The sequence below is a fragment of the Myotis brandtii genome, unplaced genomic scaffold, assembly GCF_000412655.1.
Source record: "Myotis brandtii unplaced genomic scaffold, ASM41265v1 scaffold68, whole genome shotgun sequence".
NCBI lineage: Eukaryota > Metazoa > Chordata > Mammalia > Chiroptera > Vespertilionidae > Myotis > Myotis brandtii.
Window position 1 is genome coordinate 3,320,274 of NW_005370657.1, and position 19,595 is coordinate 3,339,868.

General features: G+C 38.1%; 1 protein-coding gene across 1 annotated transcript in view; it reads left to right on the forward strand.

Moving 5' to 3' along the window:
* PPP6C (protein phosphatase 6, catalytic subunit) overlaps nt 1-13,879 on the forward strand; it is a 21,700-nt gene extending 7,821 nt beyond the window's left edge. Inside the window, exons 2-7 of the mRNA XM_005881499.2 lie at nt 3,025-3,120; nt 8,008-8,073; nt 9,083-9,224; nt 11,672-11,751; nt 11,927-12,136; nt 13,084-13,879. Of these exons, the coding sequence (XP_005881561.1) occupies nt 3,025-3,120; nt 8,008-8,073; nt 9,083-9,224; nt 11,672-11,751; nt 11,927-12,136; nt 13,084-13,332 (843 nt within the window). The 3' untranslated portion in view covers nt 13,333-13,879. The remainder of the gene's footprint in view (nt 1-3,024; nt 3,121-8,007; nt 8,074-9,082; nt 9,225-11,671; nt 11,752-11,926; nt 12,137-13,083) is intronic.
* Nucleotides 13,880-19,595: the final 5,716 nt, after the last annotated feature.

The window sequence follows — 19,595 nt, forward strand, 5'->3', positions numbered from 1 at the left end:
GTGCAGGAGGCAGCTGATCGATGTTTCTCTCTCATCGATGTTTCTGGCTCTCTATCCCTCTCCCTTCCTCTCTGTAAAAAATCAATAAAATATATTTAAAAAAGAAAATAGAATGGAACCATGAACAAGTATCTTGAGGAAAAGGTAGACAAGGGAAGTAGGGTATCCTAAGAATGGGGGCTATGAACCCCTACTTGTTCAAGGATTAGGAATTAATTGGGCACCATGGGGAGCGGTGGGTGTAGTTTGCCCTAAATTTGGGGTAAGATTAAGAATCTTGCCTTAGTGCCTGTTTTGGAGCAGTAAGTGTAATCACACTTCCTACAAACTAAGCAGCAAAACAAAGATGTGAAGGGCTTTGGAGGAGCTTCTCCCATGGCAAGGCTGGATTCTGTGGGGCCACTGTATGTATAGTTGGCTGACATATGTAGAGTTCGTACTGAGATTTCAGACTTCTTATTTTTGTGTTTGCTTGATATGAATTTGTAAGGTACTGCTGAACTGGAGAGATGAGAGGCAATGGCTTTAGCTTAGAGACTTAACTCCAAATCCTCAGTTGGGATTGCAGATGTGGCAGTTATAGGAGGCAGCTTTTACTTTACTCAAGTTAGTGTTCCTGACTTCAGGTTAAAGATGCTGCCTGAGTAATTTACATTCTCCAGGCCTTTGAGATTGGCAGGGTTTCACAGTGATGTTCTTTTTCAGAAATATGAAAGTAACAGTCTGCTGTTACTTTCAGATCAGTACCGGGGGTATGGGTCAGTCTCCTTCAGTTCTGGAGGCCTCATGGGCTAGGAGAGCCAGTCATATGTTAGTGCAAATTCTGGCACATTCAAATATGGTAACTATGAGATTCCCTCATGAAATTGTGCTGTGATTAGTTTAAAAGTGTTAATTAAATGATCACTTACTTTGTTCTCATAGGATACAGAGTGGTTAACAAAGATGCATTCAGTATAGCAAGATAAATATTCAGAATAAGTAAGAAAAGTGAGACAAAAAGAAAATAAAGATAGGAAACCAAGATGAAGCCAGAAGTAAGAATATATATAAAATAAAAGCTGTGATGATCAGGTTACTTCTTTGAGATTAGGCCCTAAGTTTTCTGGGAGCGAACGAAAGGTAGGAACTGATCAATTAAAAAATTCAGAGTCTGCCCTAACTGGTTTGGCTCAGTGGATAGAGCATCGGTCTGCGGACTCAAGGGTCCCAGGTTTGATTCTGGTCAAGGGCATGTACCTTGGTTGCGGGCACATACCCAGTAGGAGGTGTACAGGAGGCAGCTGATCAATGTTTCTCTCTCATCGATGTTTCTAACTCTCTATCCCTCTCCCTTCCTCTCTGTAAAAATCAATAAAATATATTAAAGAAATTCAGAGTCTATAAGATGATAAAAACAAGCTTCTCGGGTAATCACATTTATCCTTGATAGAGACATTCCTTCCCTGAGTCCTCCTTGAAGGCAACTGTTTAATCACAGCATCCTGTGTACCTTATTTATAGTCTGCACAGTGACAAGCTCTGTAGAGGACTGTTTCTACAATGTCCCTTACTACAGGTTGATGGCATGACTGTAAAGTGCAGTTTGGGAATGGAGGGCAGTATAATGCAGGGTGAGGACAGGCCTCTTTAGAGGACAATCTGACTTAATTCAGGGTGGAATTTATAATAGGTTTATTTGGGTAACATTTTAATAATTGATTTTTAAAGGAGTATAAACAATGGGGTCCTCAAATTTACAAGTAACCAACACTACCTGAGAGTAAGCAAATAGAAAGGTCAGCATTGCAGGAAACAGAGAACTTTTCTTTCCCAGAGATGCATTCTGGAAAGAAGAGTGGGAGATGAGCTTCTTTGGCGGCTTGTGTCAGAGGATGTGTTGGGAGAAACATTTAAATTGTATTCTCATGGTATGAGCTCTCACCTTCATTAATGGAAGTTAGGACTCTTTGTAAATGATGTGAAATTTGAAAGAGAGTGTGGATAGGACAAGTGCCTGAAAACTCTGTCCACTCTTGTACAAATGACAGCAAAGCACTTCTACAAATACTTTTTTTTAAAATAGATTTTTCTGATTTCAGAGAGGAAGGGAGAGGGAGAGAGAGATAGAAACATCAATGATGAGAGAGAATCATTGATCGGCTGTCTCCTGCATGCCTCCCACTGGGGATCTAGCGCACAACCTGGGCATGTGCCCTTGACCGGAATCGAACCCGGGACCCTTTAGTCCTCAGGCCAATGCTCTATCCACTGAGCCTAGACTAGGGCTCTACAAATACTTTTGGTGGGATTCTCTTTGAGGAGGTTTGGTGAGTGTACCTGAACAAATATTCCAAGTATTTATACCTAAGAAAAGTGGGTAAGCCCTACCTGGTTTGGCTCAGTGGATAGAGCATCCACCTGTGGATTTAAGGGTCCTGGGTTCGATTCCAGTCAGGGACACATGCCTAGGTTGTGGGCTTGATCCCCAGTTGGGGGCATGCAGGAGGGAGCCAATCAATGATTCTCTCTCTCATCATTGATATTTCTATCTCTCTCCGTCTCCCTTCCTCTCTGAAATAAATAAAAATATATTAAATAAAAAAAGGTGGGTAAGATCCTGAAATAGGTACTTTAAAACATCACTATATTGTTTTATTTTTGAAATTGTACAGTAGCAGAAAAAATTGTTTTAAATATTAATTGCTACTCTGTGAAACTAACCTGAAAAGAGTAGTGCTCTTTATTCTGGCAAGATGAGAAAGAAAGTGGTAATGAAAGACTATTGAAAACAACACAGGCCAAACATGGCATATTTGTTCTTTGGAACTAACCTTAAGCTACATGGAAATGAGTTAGAGTTTGAAAAAATGCAAGTAGTAGGTTGTAAACTTTGGGAGCTAACTACTGTAAACAATCCCAGAATCATCAAAGAGCAGCTTCCTATCAAACAATTTAAGTATTAGTTCTTGTTTTTTTTTTGTCATGTGATCCTTAGTTTTAATATTGTAGTAAAAGGTTGCATTTTATCTTTTCTCCTTACAGCGGCTATGTGACTATGTTTGTGACCTCCTCTTGGAAGAGTCAAATGTTCAGCCAGTATCAACACCAGTAACAGTGTGTGGAGACATACACGGACAGGTAAAATTTCATAAGCAGATTTTTAGCTTTGTACTGTCCATAGTACATGTGTATTTCCATTTGTGCTGCAAAAAACAAATAAAAACAAATAAAAAACAACAGCTGGTAGTTGGCTAGATTACTTCAGTCTGTATGACTGTTAACTCTTACAGTGAATAAAGCAGTGGTCAAATTATTCATGGAGTTTGTTGAAGTTATGCTTGCAAAGTAAATAGAATGCAGCACTATTGTTCAGTGGAAAGGGGGAGATATAAAACACAAATGTGGACTGCTCATAGTTATTATGATTAATCGGAGATGCTTTTCTTGGTGGGAATGAGAATAGCAAAGGTTCAGAAAGAAAATTGTTGGCGTGTGATTTCACAGCAAGTCACTGCTAGAATTTATTTTTTCATCTGCTGGGTTTTTGTTTGTGTTTGAGAGTTTCAAGGCAGGAAGGGCACATGTCATCTTTAGATTCTTTTTTTTTTTATAAAATATATTTTATTGATTTTTTACAGAGAGGAAGGGAGAGAGATAGAGAGTTGGAAACATTGATGAGAGAGAAACAGCGATCAGCTGCCTCCTGCACATCCCCCACTGGGGATGTGCCCGCAACCCAGGTACATGCCCTTGACCGGAATCGAACCTGGGACCTTTCAGTCTGCAGGCCGACGCTCTACCCACTGAGCCAAACCGGTTTCGGCCATCTTTAGATTCTTAATGTCAGTGTTTAGCCTAGTTGGAAACCTGTGTGTTTATAAAGTTTTTTTTTAAATAGGGAAATGAAAGATGAACTGAATACTCATATCTTGCTGTATGCATATAATGGAATTTGGGCTACACGACAGATATACACTGTGAACAATATAGTATTTATGAATGCTAACAGGACTTACTGTCTTCTGACAATTTTGCCTTACATATGACTACCTAAAGGAGCAGAAATGTGGGTAAATAGATTGTGGTTAGGGGCTGGCTGCTCAATGAGTAAAATCCTACTTTGACTACTTATAGGGTTCTTTTTGGCTTTTCAGTCTGTTCTCTGAAGGTTGAGATTATAATAAATCTCACATCTGCATGTTCTCAGCTTCTAAATAGATACCCCATTATGTCACATGCGATCTGTTAGTAGATTTTAGGAGTGAATTTCTTAAAATTTTCATGTAACTTCTCTCCAAAACTATAATAAACATTTATATTTTACATAACATATAGGATATGAATATAAGCAGTTTCTTTCTTTTTTTTTTTTTTTAAATATATTCTATCAATTCTTTACAGAGAGGAAGGGAGAGGGACAGAGAGTTAGAAACATCCATGAGAGAGAAACATCGATCAGCTGCCTCCTGCACACTCCCCACTGGGGATGTGCCTGCAACCAAGGCACATGCCCCTGACCGGAATCGAACCCGGGACCCTCAAGTCCGCAGGCTGACGCTCCATCCACTGAGCCAAACCGGTTAGGGCAAGCAGTTTCTTAATACATTCATAAGAGCTGGAATAAACCAAGCAACGTTTTCCTCTGCTTATACCATTAAAGTTGCCCTAGCCGATTTGGCTCAGTGCATAGAGCATTGGCCCACAGACTGAAGGGTTCTGGGTTCGATTCTGGTCAAGGGCACATACCTGGCCCAGTCTGGGGTGTGTGCAGGAGGCAACCAATCAATGTGTCTTCACATTGATGTTTCTCTTTCTGTCTCTCCCCCTCCCTTCCGCTCTCTCTAAAAATCAATGGAAAAATATCCTCAGATGAGGATTAACAAAAAAATAAATAATAAATAAAAATAAAGAAACTTAGTGTACTGATCTGACTTGCTTAAAAAAAAAAAAAAGTTGAGGGGTTGCCCAGCTGATGTGGCTCAGTGGTTGACCTAGGAACCAGGAGGTCACAGTTTGATTCTTGGTCAGGACATATGCCCAGGTTGCGGGCTTGATCCCCAGTGTGGGGCATGCAGGAGGCAGCGGATCAATGATTCTCTCTCATCATTGATATTTCTATCTCTTCCTCTCTGAAATCAATAATAATATATTAAAAAATTAAATTGAGGGGTTATCAAGAACTTTTCAATATGTGCATTACAGTCATGATCAAAGGTCAGGAACTTAGAGACAACTTCAGATTACGAAAATTAATTGAAATCATAAAATTGTACTTCTGTATTACTTAAGTCAAATGTATAGTATTTGCTAACATTTATCTTGTGTTTTGAGATTAACGAAGTGCTTTTTCGCATAGTCCCTGTAAAATTTTCTTAAGAGTTCTTTACGATTGGATCATTTTGTAGAGAAGGAAACTGAGACTAAAAGATTGAAGAATTAGCCCAAACTCTCACAGCAATTAAGGGACAGAGCAGAGATTTGAACTCATTTGTATGCTCAGTAGTCCATGTTAATTTAAGACTACCACCAAACTGTGAACATAATTTCATTTGTACTTGAACCTTTAAAACAATTGCTAATCAAAAACATGGGACTTGGAGAGCTTGTAACAGTCTGTTGATTGAGTAAACTAAATGTAAGATATGTCCTTTGGGACTTGTATAGTTGTCTTTCCCTTGGGCCAGTTCTGGAATTGCAGGATTGGGTTATAAGTATAAATAAACATGCTGGCAAGCATATACAGCTGTCCCTCGGCATCCTTAGGAGATTGGCTCCAGGACCTCCCACAAATACCAAAATCCTGGGATGCTCAAGTCCCTTATACAAAAATGGCATAGTATTTGCATATAACTTACGCACATCCCCACATATACTTTAAACCTAGATTACTTGTAATACCTAAAACAGTGTAAATGCTATGTAAATAGTTGTTTAAGGAATAATGACAAGAAAAAAAAGTCTGCACATGTTCAGGCCTACAATTATTGTAGACCTAATACATGGTACATGTCAACAGAAACATAACGTTCCCTGTTCCCCCACCCCTGGTCCCAAATATTTTCGATATACTGCTGGTTGAATGGGGATGAGTCTACAATAAGAGTCTGGGAATCTGCAGATACGAATGGCGACTGTACTGCTGAGAAGCATTGAAGCATTGTAATCTAGTGAGTAGAGGGTGGACTTCAGTGTCAGAGAGTTGGTTTTAAATCCTGACTGGGCTATGTACTGCCTGTTAAAAAGCCACTTCAACCCTAGCCCTAGCCCGTTTGGCTCAGTGAATAGAGTGTCGACCTGTGGACTGAAGGGTCCCAGGTTCAGTTCCAGTCAAAGGCACAGGCCCTGGTTGCAGGCTCGATCCCCAGTAGGGGGCATGCAGGAGGCAGCTGATCAATGATTTTCTGTCATCATTGATGTTTCTATTTCTCCCTTCCTCTCTGAAATCAATAAAATATATATCCTATCTAATAAAGAGGGAATATGCTAATTGATCCTCACGTCATCGCAAAATGGCGGTGCCCACAGCCAATAAGGAGGGAAAAAGGTAATTGACTTCCTCACTCTCAAAGATGGTGGTGCCCACAGCCAATAAGGAGGGAATATGCTAATTGACTGCCATGCCCTCAAAGATGGTGGTGCCCACAGCCACAAGATGGCAAAGCCCAGTCCCCTCAGCCCCACCAGGGCCTTGCCGCCAGCCTGCCTCCGAAGTCCCCCATTCCCCTCAGCCCCCTAGCCACCCAGGGCTGCCCGAGGCTCAGGTAACCAGGGCCGGCTAAGGCTCAGGTAACCAGGGCAGCCAAGGCTTGCGCTGCTGGCAGTGGCAGCAGAGGTGTGATGGGGTCGTCGCCTTCCCCTGATTGCCAGGTCGGCTCTCATCCCTGAGGGCTCCCGGACTGTGAGAGGGGGCAGGCCGGGTTGAGGGACACCCCTTCCAGTGCATGAATTTTCATGCACCGGGCCCCGTGTGTGTGTGTGTGTGTGTGTGTGTGTGTGTGTGTGTGTGTGTGTCACTTCATCTAGCTTATAAGTTCTTTTTTTTTTTAAATTATATTTTTATTGATTTCAGAAAGGAAGGGGGAGAGAGAGAGAGAGAGAGAGAGAGAGAGGGAGAGAGAGAAACATCAACGATGAGGGAGAATCATTGATTGGCTGCCTCCTTAAAGTTAAAATTAGCTGCTTAAGACTTATGAAACAGTTACAAGGGGGGAATGCTTTATTTCAGTAGTTAATATTTAAATGTCAGCTTTGTTCACTGTTACTAAGATTCCTGTACAGTTTTAACCATTAGAAATTTAATACTTATTAGTGATTTATTTTCAAGTGTAAAAAATAAATGTGTTGGAAATTATTAGTTGTGGTAGGTATAGTTTATTATAGAAAAACTGGTTTTCTTTAAGAATTAGATTAGGGAATCTAGTAGACTGGAGTTACCAAATGTGTAGTTTGTCATTTACCAATTTTTAGTCAAATAGAATTAGGTGAAATATGCAGTTCCTTTTTACTAATTATCAAGAAGACATTCTACATTTGTGGGGGCTGAGGGTCCACATCAACAGTATACTGTAGGAAGGTAGGTTGACCTGTTCTGTATCGTGAAAGTTTATTCTTTGAAAGAAATTTTTTTACCCACTTCTTTTCTTATCTTTATCTCATTGAAATAGATGTTGAATATGTGATGGGATGGTTAGGTGAGCTTATTGACAAGTTACGTAACTGATAAATGATTTCAAATTCTCAAGTAATAGGTGAAGAGATAGATGTATGAAAGAAATTTAAGAGGGAGGCCTATAACATTAATGATCTAGGAATGACTTTAATGGTAACTGAGATTTATTTTTATGCTTTCCTTTTTTAAGGCTTGGGAGCTGTGTGCTTGGCAACTTTGCTTATACTTTTTTCTTTTTATTGTTAGTATTTGAAGTTCTCATAATTAACTGCTTCTTTACACATTTTGCTCTCAGTTTTATTATTTTACTCCTTCATAGGAGTTTGTAATCAACATATATTGCCTTTCTTTTATAGTTTTATGACCTTTGTGAACTATTCAGAACTGGAGGTCAGGTTCCTGACACAAACTACATATTTATGGTATGTAAAAACCAGTGACATCAAGTACTTATTTAAAAAGGAAAAAGATCTGTCTTATTACATGTAAATTACATGATAATTTTATTACATGTGATAATCACTATTTAAATATCTAAAAAGGTGATTCTATACCTTCCTACATTTTTCTATGTCCTTTAGTTGAGAATAATTGCTTTAGTAAACTGCTGAATACATAAGAATGGGTTGTAGCCCTCAGTAATGGTTGGGAAGAAAAATATCCTAGAACCGTTGGTTTAAGGCATAAATCTTTAATTTATTGTTATTTTACCAAACTTTTTTGCGTATTCATATTTATGTTATTAATCTATGGATTGATGAATATGCACACAGACACATTTGCTATGAAGATGCATATTTGCTTACTTTCAGAATGCAATGTTACTGTTTTACTTTTTCTGTGTCTTCTTCTGTAAGTTTCTGAGGCACTTTCCTATTATTCCTTTAGCTGTTTTCTTGTTGGTCTAAAATTGGCCCAAGTAAAACATTAATGGGAAGTATAAATAGCATGTCATCACATGCCATTGTTAAATACAAAGCTGAACATGGAACACTGTTACTAGGATAATTATGGTGTTTGCTTTTACAAAAGAAAACAAAACTATTCAAGTTGGTAGCTCTTCTGATTCAGTTAAGATATTTTTGAAATTTATTTAAAATTTTTGATTTACACGTTATCTTTTTGAAACATGTTACTGTGGGTAATAGAGAATTGAAAAAATGGTGGTTTTGCAGGGAAAAATCATTGAAGAATTGTACTGCAGGTATGTGTAGGCCTCCTGAATTGTGGACTAACACAAACACTAGTAAAAACAGCCTATTTAGTTCCGTTGGAATTTTTTGTTAAAACTCAATTTCCAAATAATTCAGTGTGTATCTCTTCATTTTTGTTATTTTGGGCTGTGTCTCTGATTTTTGTGCACTTTGGTATAATTTTTAAAATATATTGTTGCCATTGTATTGTTTGTAACTGTAATCTTTTACTTTACAGGGTGATTTTGTAGACAGAGGTTACTATAGTTTGGAGACCTTCACTTACCTTCTTGCACTAAAGGCTAAATGGCCTGATCGTATTACACTTTTGCGAGGAAATCATGAGAGTAGACAGATAACACAGGTTTATGGATTTTATGGTAAGACCTTCTGTTTCTCTGATTCTGAACATTATTTTACATTCCTCTTTGGGGAGACAACACACAAGTCATACATGTGCTTTATAGTAAATTTAGAAAATACAGATAATCTTTTTCCACTTTCTTGCCCTTTAACTTTCTCTCTTCCCCCAATCAATGGGAAATCTTACCATGGAGAGAGAACCATTCTTAAATTTTTGGTGTACATCTTTCTAGATCAGTGCCTCAAAGCACTGTCCTTAATTTACCTTACTGGAATCATCTGGGGTGCTTGTTAGAAATGCAGATCGCTGGGCCCCCATGCAGAACTTTTGGGATGGGACCCTTGAAGTTGTCAAAGCTAAATGTTCTGCATATTCAAGTTTGAGAATTTATTTTATATATATATATATATATATATATTTGTGTGTGTGTGTGTTGTATAATATATGTGTGTGCATACACACCACACTAAAATGGGATCACACTTGCTTTTTTCATTTAATATTGTGACCTGCCTTTTTACTTCATTAATTTTTTTAAGGATATTTCTTTATTGATTCCAGAGAAGAAGGGAGAAGGAGAGAGAGATAGAAACATCAATGATGAGAGAGAATCATTGATTGGCTGCCTCCTGCACACCCGTACTGGGGATTGAGCCTGCAACCCAGGCATGTGCCCTTGGCCGGAATCGAACCTGGGACCCTTCAGTCCACAGGCTGACGCTTTATCCACTGGGCCAAGCAGGCTAGGGTATTAATGTTATTTTTTATATTATACTGTATGGATATCCTGTAATTGATTTAACCAGTCCCTTTAACATTGGATATTGGAGTTATTTTTAAGTTGCTGATATACACATAGCTGAATTAATATCCTTTTATATACATACTGGAAGCCCATTGCACGAAGATTCGTGCAATAGGCCTTCCTTCCCCTGGTTGCTGGCACCGGTTTTCCTCTGGCACCCGGGACCCAGGCCTTTGATCCGGCCACAACAGGGCTTGGCTTCTCCGCTGCGGCCGCAGCGAGGCTTGGCTTCTCCGCTGTGGCCGTAATGAGGAGGAGAAACCAAGCCCCTTCAGTCTTCGCTCTGTGCCTGTGTATGCAAATTAACCGCCATCTTTGCCGCACCTGTGTATGCAAATTAACCACCATCTTTGTTGGGTTAATTTGCATAGTCACTCTGATTGGCTGGTGGGTGTAGCGGAGTGACACCAATTTGCATGTTTCTCTTTTATTGGTGTTGATATATGATATTTCAAGGATATATAAATATCCTTTTACATATATATTAAAAATGTGTGCTTGTTCCAGAGAATCTCAGGATATCAGGGATTAGAAATAGAACTCAGAAAAACAAACAAACAAAAAAACAGAAATAGAACTCATCCATTAAAAACAAAATACCTGGTAGCTTCTGCTTTGGCCCGTGTGGCTCAGTTTGTTGAGCATAGTCCTGTGCACCAAAAGGTCTGTTTTTTGTTTTTATTTTATTTTATTGTTTAAAGTATTACAAATAGTAGTACATATGTCTCCTTTTTTTCCCCCACTGTAAAGGTCTGTGTTTTGATTTCTAGTCAGGACACATGCCCAGGGGTTGTGCAGGAGGCAGCCCATCGATGTTTCTCTTTCTCCCTCTCCCTTCCTCTCTTTCTAAAATCAGTTAAAAATTTTTTAAAAATTATTTAAAAGCAAAATAGCTGCTTTTATAAAATTTTTATATGGTTGAGAGTTTTAATAAACATGGTTAAGAAGTTCTTTGAAGGAGGTAGACAGAAGAATTGTTGAGCTTATTAATAGGAATTTTTCCTTGAGCACAAGGTAGATATTGAGAGATTTGAAAATAAATTTATAACCCTTTAGTTTTAGATTTTATTACATTTTGAATTATTTTCTATCATTATAAAGATAAGCTGGACTCTCTTACTAGTTTAAGCTGAATTCCTGTTGTCCTAGGATTTGATGTATTCTTTGTTTATTAACATTTTTATTCATTTTTTTATTATTTTTAAAAATATTTGTATTTATTTCAGAGAGGAAGGGAAAGGAGAGAGAGATAGAAACATCAATGATGAGAGAGAATCACTGATCTGCTGCCTCCTGCACGCCCCCCACCAGGGATCAGGCCTGCAACCCAGTCATATGTCCTGACTGGGAATCGAACAGTGACCCTCTGGTTTGTAGGTCAATGCTCAATCACCAAGTCACACTAGCTGGGCTATTTTTTTTTTTATTAATTTAGAGAGAAGGAGGAAGGGAGAGCGACAGAAACATTGATTGGTTGTTCCACTTATTCATGCAATGAATGGTTAATTCTTGTATGTATCCTGACGGGATCAAACCTTCACCTTGGCATGTTGGGAGGATACTCTAACCAACTGAGCTACCTGGCCAGGGCTGTATTCTTTATTTTTATTGGCAGATTCAGAATTTCATTACTGAGAACTCTCCTGTTTCTTTTATAGATGAGTGCCAAACCAAATATGGAAATGCTAATGCCTGGAGATACTGTACCAAAGTTTTTGACATGCTCACAGTAGCAGCTGTAAGTTTATATGAATCTTTCTAAAGCCACAACGTATTTTCTTGCCAATAACACTTTGCATATTTTTATCTAATTGCCATCTTAGTTATATTGATATTATTATGATTCATTGGTGAATTTGGATATAACTGAATTTATTATTATATGTTCAACTCTTTGTTATCCTTTTTGTTAGTTAATAGATGAGCAGATTTTGTGTGTTCATGGTGGTTTATCTCCTGATATCAAAACACTGGATCAAATTCGAACCATTGAACGGAATCAGGAAATTCCTCATAAAGGAGCATTTTGTGACCTGGTTTGGTCAGATCCTGAAGATGTGGATACTTGGGCTATCAGTCCCCGAGGAGCAGGTTGGCTTTTTGGCGCAAAGGTCACAAATGAGGTAAAGTCAGCATTTTCAGAAAAGTGGTTTGTTGGTTGCTAATGAACTACACAAAGAACTGTGGTGGCTATAGATAACAAACTTATAGTCTAGTTTACTCAAACTATGGTGGTTATGGATATAAAATTTCTCATCTAGTTTATCATATATATATATATTTCCTTAATAATCAAATGAGATGAATAATGAAAGCACCTCCTTCAGCATCTACTTGGTAACATATGTAAAATAAATGTTTCTTTTCTTCCAAATATTGCAATTAAGTAATGAGATTAAGCAAGGGCAAGAAAGGCAACTTAAAAAAATATATTTTTTTCATATTTATGTTTTAGTTGAGATACAATTGACATTTAACATTTAACATTATATTAGTTTTACGTGTACAACATAATGACTTGATAATATGTGTATATTGTGAATGGGCAACTTTTTGAGGTTCAACTGTTTACACACACACACACACACACACACACACACGGATGAGCTATATTGGGAAGTAATCCAACGTGGAATCAGAGAGCTAGGTTCAAGTTATTTATTCTGTCTGAATCTGTTTCATTACACTGAAAAAGGATAGTAAATCTCAGAACTTTTGCAAGAATCATACTAAACACTCAGTAAATCATAGATATGGTAACGATATGTTTATTGTTAAACCATAAGAACTTTGTTTCATATCTGATAGTACTTGTAGGATGCTTTTCTTCCGGAACTTCTAGTTATGTGATGATGATTTCTAAACTCTACTAGTCTCAGGCCACAATGACTCTATACCTATAACTCATTGAAATTATTGGGGGTAACTATAGAGTTGGCTTTATAATCATGAGAACCGTATTTAGTAACAGGATTTATACTTTATTTAAATGTTTATTTTATTATATATGTAGGTTGATATTTTTAAAAAGAATATGCTGGATACTTAACCAATCCTTTCTAAATTGCAGTTTGTTCATATCAACAACTTAAAACTCATCTGCAGAGCACACCAACTAGTGCACGAAGGCTATAAGTTTATGTTTGATGAGAAGCTGGTAACAGTATGGTCTGCACCTAATTACTGCTATCGTTGTGGAAATATTGCTTCAATAATGGTCTTCAAAGATGTAAATACAAGAGAACCAAAGTTATTCCGGGCAGTTCCAGATTCAGAACGTGTTATTCCTCCCAGAACAACGACGCCGTATTTCCTTTGAGGCCTGCGCCCATCCTGCTGACCGGTCACATTTTCTGCCCTCTTCTTACCCCAACTTTCGTGTATTACCCTCTATAATATACTTTTTATTGAGCACTTTGCTGCTGAAATGCTGCCTCTTGCCTTTTTTTATTTTAAATTATCTAAATTTATTGTTTGTTATGGTGTCTATAACAATGTTTTCCTATCAGTTTTCTCCCCCATCCTATCCCCACCTTGGACTCATCTGAGAAGACTTGAGAAATGTCTTAATACTCATACTGCTGCATGTAGCTCTTGCTTATTTACTGATCTGGGGGAAACAAGATGTGTTTCCTTTTTAAAAAAGCCAATTGACAGAACAGACTACACTGAAATACTCCTTTTGTATCATTCAGGCTTTTGTTTTAGTTCGGTAAGTTTTAAGAAATTTCAGCAGCAAAGTTGTTATTCAGTGGGCACGATGGACTGCAAATGCCTTGAGTTATGTATACTTGTCCCAGCTGTAAACTTCATTGTCCTTTGTTGGATATTTTAAGTGGATATAAAATAAATTGGTCTAAAGGGCTGCCCTCCTTGTTGTGTTTTTAAATTTGAGTTAAAAAATGCTACAGCTTATGATTTTGTACATTAAGATAATTGTATTGATCTTTTTTCAGATTCCTTGTATTTTTAAATAAAGTAATCTTAAATAAAACCCAGATAGGTTTAAAGTGTTAGAAATTTTAAACAGCTTACATTGTTAGCTTAAAGTTACTCTTTTTTCTTTTTTCCTAGTCAAGAGTTCTTGACCCTTTGGTTATTGAGTTTAAAACTTCAACTGAAATTCAGTACTATTTATTTAAGAAAAAAAATCACTAAACTGTGCCTAAGAACATAACTGCCATATTAATGTTTTGGTTTATATCCTCTATAGTAATAGAAAAACATTTAATACTTGTAATGCTGATATGTTCATTTGATACCAATTGAGTAAAATGTGATCAATCCAGTTTACAATCTATCATGAGTATTATTAAGTAATATCTATGTACTTTTCAATAGGAATCATTTTCCTGCTGTAACACTTGACCTTAACTTTTAGAAAGTGTTCTTTTTTTTTAAACTGCAACTGGAAAGGTTGAAAAGTCAGGACTCTTATATTTGTGAACTGTAATCTGAAGCAGGTTTTAAAAAGTGTGGAAAGAAACAAATTGTCCTTTTTTGTAAAGGTCTGTGATACCATGTTTCCGCTTTGTGTAAGTAATTTGAATATTCAAAGGATTGTGGTGATCAGTCCTTGATATGCAACGTCCGTTTAATAAGGACAAGTGTTCCAGTGTCTCTTATGACTGTGGTCATAAATGATGTTGGAATTTACCATTTTGTGAAATAGTTGGTATCCTTTTACTACTATAGTTAATTTTTGTCATTCCAGGAAATCTTTGTGAAGCCAGCCAATTAATAAAGCACTTTAGCATCTGTTCAGGTAGTTTTGAAAACCAACTTTTCCCCTTCAGGATAAGAACTTCCAGGTTACCTAAAAATGCAATAAAAATCTTTATAGTCTACGCTTCTTGGCACATAATTTTTCATTAGGGTTTTCTTTTATTAAATGAGCACAACACTTTTGATTTTTTTCTACAATCACCCAGCTACTTGTGTAGTTTTTAATTGTATAGCTATATGAAAGAAGTGGCTAAGACATTTGCTGCACACACTTGAACTGTTGGGTCAGTAGCTTTGTGTCATTGCCCTGACCCCAGTGTAATTCAGGGGGAAAGTTATTAATCTTACAGGGATATGTAGCTATGTATTTTACTTAATTGTTAAACACTGGAAATTAATGATGCAGACAACTTGATGTGGTCTTTAAACAGCTCTCTGCAGTATTTTTTTCCTGTTACCATAAATTGTTTGTTTGTTTGTTTTTATTAATCCTCACTGGAGAATATTTCTTCCATTGCTTTTTTTAGAGACAGTGGAAAAGAGGGAGGGAGAGAGAGAGAAAAACACCTATGCGAGAGACACAGACAGACAGAGAGAGAGACATTGGTTGGTTGCCTCCCACATATGGGGAATATACCTGCAACCCAGGTATGTGCCCTTGACCAGGAATTGAACCTGCGACCCTTGTGGTGCATGGGCCAACATTCTAATGCTGAGCCACACCTGCAAGGGCTCCTGTTACCATAAATTGTATTTATGTGCTTGCTCCCCTCTGCTTTTAAATGGTACCAGTGAAACCAGTAACCCTGTGCCCTCCCTTCCCATTTGCCACTCCCTAGCTTAGATTGATGTAGTTTTAGTTATCCCTGTAATGTGACATTTTTAAGTCGTGGTATACTGCATTTGTCTGTCACTAGTTGGGCATGTGCCAATACTATTCTGTCCATTTCTTAACTGCCATCTCTGTTCTGCCTGATTTTTTTCCCCTCTTCAACTGAATTACGGCTTTTTGCATGAAAAAAAAAGTTTTTACTATTAGACATGTAAAGGGAAGAGAGAGAATGTATTGAGTTTTGTAAGCCTAAAAGGAGTAGTTGGATTTATCTACGAAATAAGGGCTACGTACTATATAATAGAGTAATCATATGGTGGAAGATACTTGCAGGTCATAGGTTTGTAGGCAGAAAGATCTGTTACTCCCTGTATCTAGGCTGAATGTAAAATCCCTTATATTGTATTATTGGGGATAATCACTATTTTTATTTGCCTATGATATACTTGGTTTCTAATAAATTGTCCTAGGCTCTAGTGAGAACTGTCTACTTTTAGTTGCCAATCACTCCCTTTCCTTACTTAGCTGATATACTCTTGGCTAGCTTTTTATAGGTTGATGCTTTTTCCTGAAATATCTCACCACTGTAAATGTGTTAATTTGGGTGTGATCCTAAAAAGCCTGGATCGAGAGCATATCTAATATGCAACCTGCATCAGCTCCTACTCCATCTGGATGTCTAGAACTTTTGGAAGATTTTGACATCTTAAATCCTGGGTTTTGCTTTTGAAATAAGGTTTGAAATATTGTTCATTGCATAAGATTTGTGTGTTTTTGCTTTGTAAGCCCAGCAGGTTTTGGGAAATGCCTGTATTGTGAAAGCAAATCTGAACTCTTTCTGAGCCTCTTTTATTGTGAGAAGTAGAATTGCTTTTCATCAGCCTCCAGAAAATTGTGTACCTGGAGTTGAGATTTAACAGCAAGAATCCAGATTTTTAAATGTAATTGTTTTTTAACTGCTAATGTTTGTAAAGCACCTTCAGTTCTTTGGATGAAGAGTGCTATATTCTCTCAGTGTAAATTAATAAAAATATTATAGGAAGTTTGTCAAAAAATTTTAATGCATAGTTTGTAGTATGTCCCAATAAGTTAGCATTTTATATAACACAATTTAAATTAAAAATGCTTATTCCTCCACTTAGTTGCTTGACTAGTAAACAGAAGTGAAACTTTCTTGTTCCATATTTGACTCTGAGCTAAGTGTTCCATTCTTTAAAGGCATTATCCACTGTTATGCCCTGGGTCTGGTGGCCAGAACCATGCTTCATGAGATTGTCACAACTTTCAATTGTATATTTACAGTGTGCGGTCATGCTTAGAAAATAGACAGTAATAAAACACCAAAAAGAAGCATTTGGAAAGTCCCCTAGTATTAGGCCAAACAGTCGATGCTTGGGGAAGGTTGGTTCCTTAGTTCCCTCTTACTAGTTTTCTCTTTTCCTTGTCAATCAGTTGATGAATATTTGTCTTTCTTACCCTCATGAGAGCATGCTTATGCTGTCGTAGGTCATTCAGATATTTTCTTGACTCAAAAATGCATGAAATTTATGAAGATTTTTTGTCAACAAAAATACTTATTGCATAAGTATATTCCACTTAACCCCTTGGCACCCACTGTTCTAAGCAGTCTGCTTTTATGTGTAATTGGGAATAGGATAGAAAAGACTGCATGGAGGCATTATGGAATGGTGGGAAGAGTATAGTCTTTGTGATCAAATCTAGATAAAAACCCCAGCCATGCCAGGCAGCTAACCTGTATTGAGCACACTTAGCTAAATGCTGTGGTGCTCTATTTTGTGGTACCCTTACTATGGCTCTATGACTATATTACTTTTTTTCCTTTGGATGAGGAATCAGGCTTAAGGAGGATAGGTAACTCCTGTAGGGTATACCAGAGTACATCTTAAGCCCCCTTACAGCAATTTTAAGTAGATTGGTTATAGCTATGTGACCCTGAGCAAGTTGGATTTTCTGAACCTTGAAATTCTGTGTCTAAAATGAGAGAATACCATACAGGCTTGATAACAGGATTAAAAATAGCACTCATAAAGCTCCCAGTCCTTGGCCCAAAGCTACTATTTATTGAGTATGTACTGATACACCATTTGCCCAAAATCAATGTCGTTGCTAAGTAAGAATAACCCAAGGCAATATGTAATTGCTGACATAGTAAATCTTACGTTAGTACAACAAATTTGGAGAAGGAAATATTGGCTGTAGGATGCAGTAATTAGGAAAGGCTTAAAAGAGGAAGTATGAAATGTGGACTGGAATGGGATGTGCATTTCTTATATAGTAAAAGCACAAAAGCAGAAATTACTAGAACTTGGTCATGACGCAGTTTACTATCATTTCATAGAAGGAAGGTCATTTTTTTAAAAAAAATTTATTGACTTTACAGAGAGGAAGGGAGAGGAATAGAGAGTCAGAAACATCGATCAGAGAAAAACATCGATCAGCTGCCTCCTGCACACTCCCCACTGGGGATGTGCCCGCAACCAAGGTACATGCCCCTGATCGGAATCGAACCCAGGACCCCTCAGTCCGCAGGCTGACGCTCTATCCACTGAGCCAAACTGGTTAGGGCAGGAAGGTCATTTTTTAACATCAAATGTAAAAAGCCATTTCTGCATAAATGCAGCCACAAATTTGGTTTTGCGAAAACCTGTAGTGCCCTTGTTTGCCATTTGTGAAGATCAGTGAGAGACTTGCTTTCAACCTGTTGGTGCGTACTAGTCCAGGCTATCTCATTGATGCATAAAAGTGTGTTCTAGTAAAATGGAAGTAGTTGAAGAGAAAGTTTTATGCCTCCTCCCAGCTTCAATTGGTAGATACCAAGGATCTACCAAACAGAAAGGGTACACAATGAATTTAGAGAGGCTGTAGGGGATACCACCTTCACAGAAGAATTTTATATGTTAAATGAACTATGTCTTATTTTCAAGGATGGCCTTGTTAAAGGTAACGTGCTTATGTGCTAGTTAGTAACAAAAAGTGCAGTGAATTTTATTTTGATTAACTGGTGTAGAACTTAAAATCATTTGGTATCACAGGATGGTTAGCATACACAGAGGGATCTATTTAGGCCTTTCAAAATGGAACACATTGCTTTTAGTTATGGCATCAATTGTTTGCAGCATTGCTCTTTCGTGGCAATTAAAAAGAATGCACACAACTCTTGCTCTCTTGGAAGTCCACGCCCAAGCTTGTGATCTTTTCTGCTGAGGATTGAGCATCTAAACCATGCTTTATATGGTAGCTTATGTTTTCTGGCTGGATACCCTCTATGAAGGGTATCTGGGAGCTGTGAGAAGATTTCATTCAGCATGATACAGAGCAGTGATTTTCAACCTTTTTCATCTCATGGCACACTAATTGCTAAAATTAAGCAGCACACCAAAAAGTATATTTTTTGTCGATCTAACAAAAAATAGGTATAATTTTGATTCATTCATACTGGATGGCTATTGTTGTGTTGGCTGTTATCATTTTTTAAATTTGACAATCTAAGGGAAAAGAGGTCAGTGTCCCTGACAAGTCAGGTATTGCATGTTGTAAAAATTCTCTTGACACACCGGTTGAAAATCGCTGATGTAGAGACCGGCACTGTATACAGGGTAGTTCAAAATGAAGCTCGTTTTGGAGAGTTGCCTCACTGTCGCATCGGCCAGAGGAGTTTGGGAAATTGCAGTGCTTGGCTTTGAGTCCTGGCATGGTGCAGTGTTGGGGGGCGCCAGCAGGTGTGTGGGATGCAGGACACACAGTGAGCAGAACCTGCCTGCAGGTGTCTGGGGCCGAAGGTGCAGTTTCCACTTTCCGACGCACGGTGGCGCTCAGTCTCCCCTGCCCTGCTAGTGGTCTCTAAGGCACCTCCACCGCCACCTGCAGTCTCAACCAAACTCTAGGTGGCGGGATGTGACGGCCCGAGCGTCCAATCGACCACCAGGATTTCGGACGTGCTACGGTTCTAGCCAATGGGAGCCGAGGAGAGGCGCAGAGGAGGCGGGCCCCGCGGCAGTCTGGCC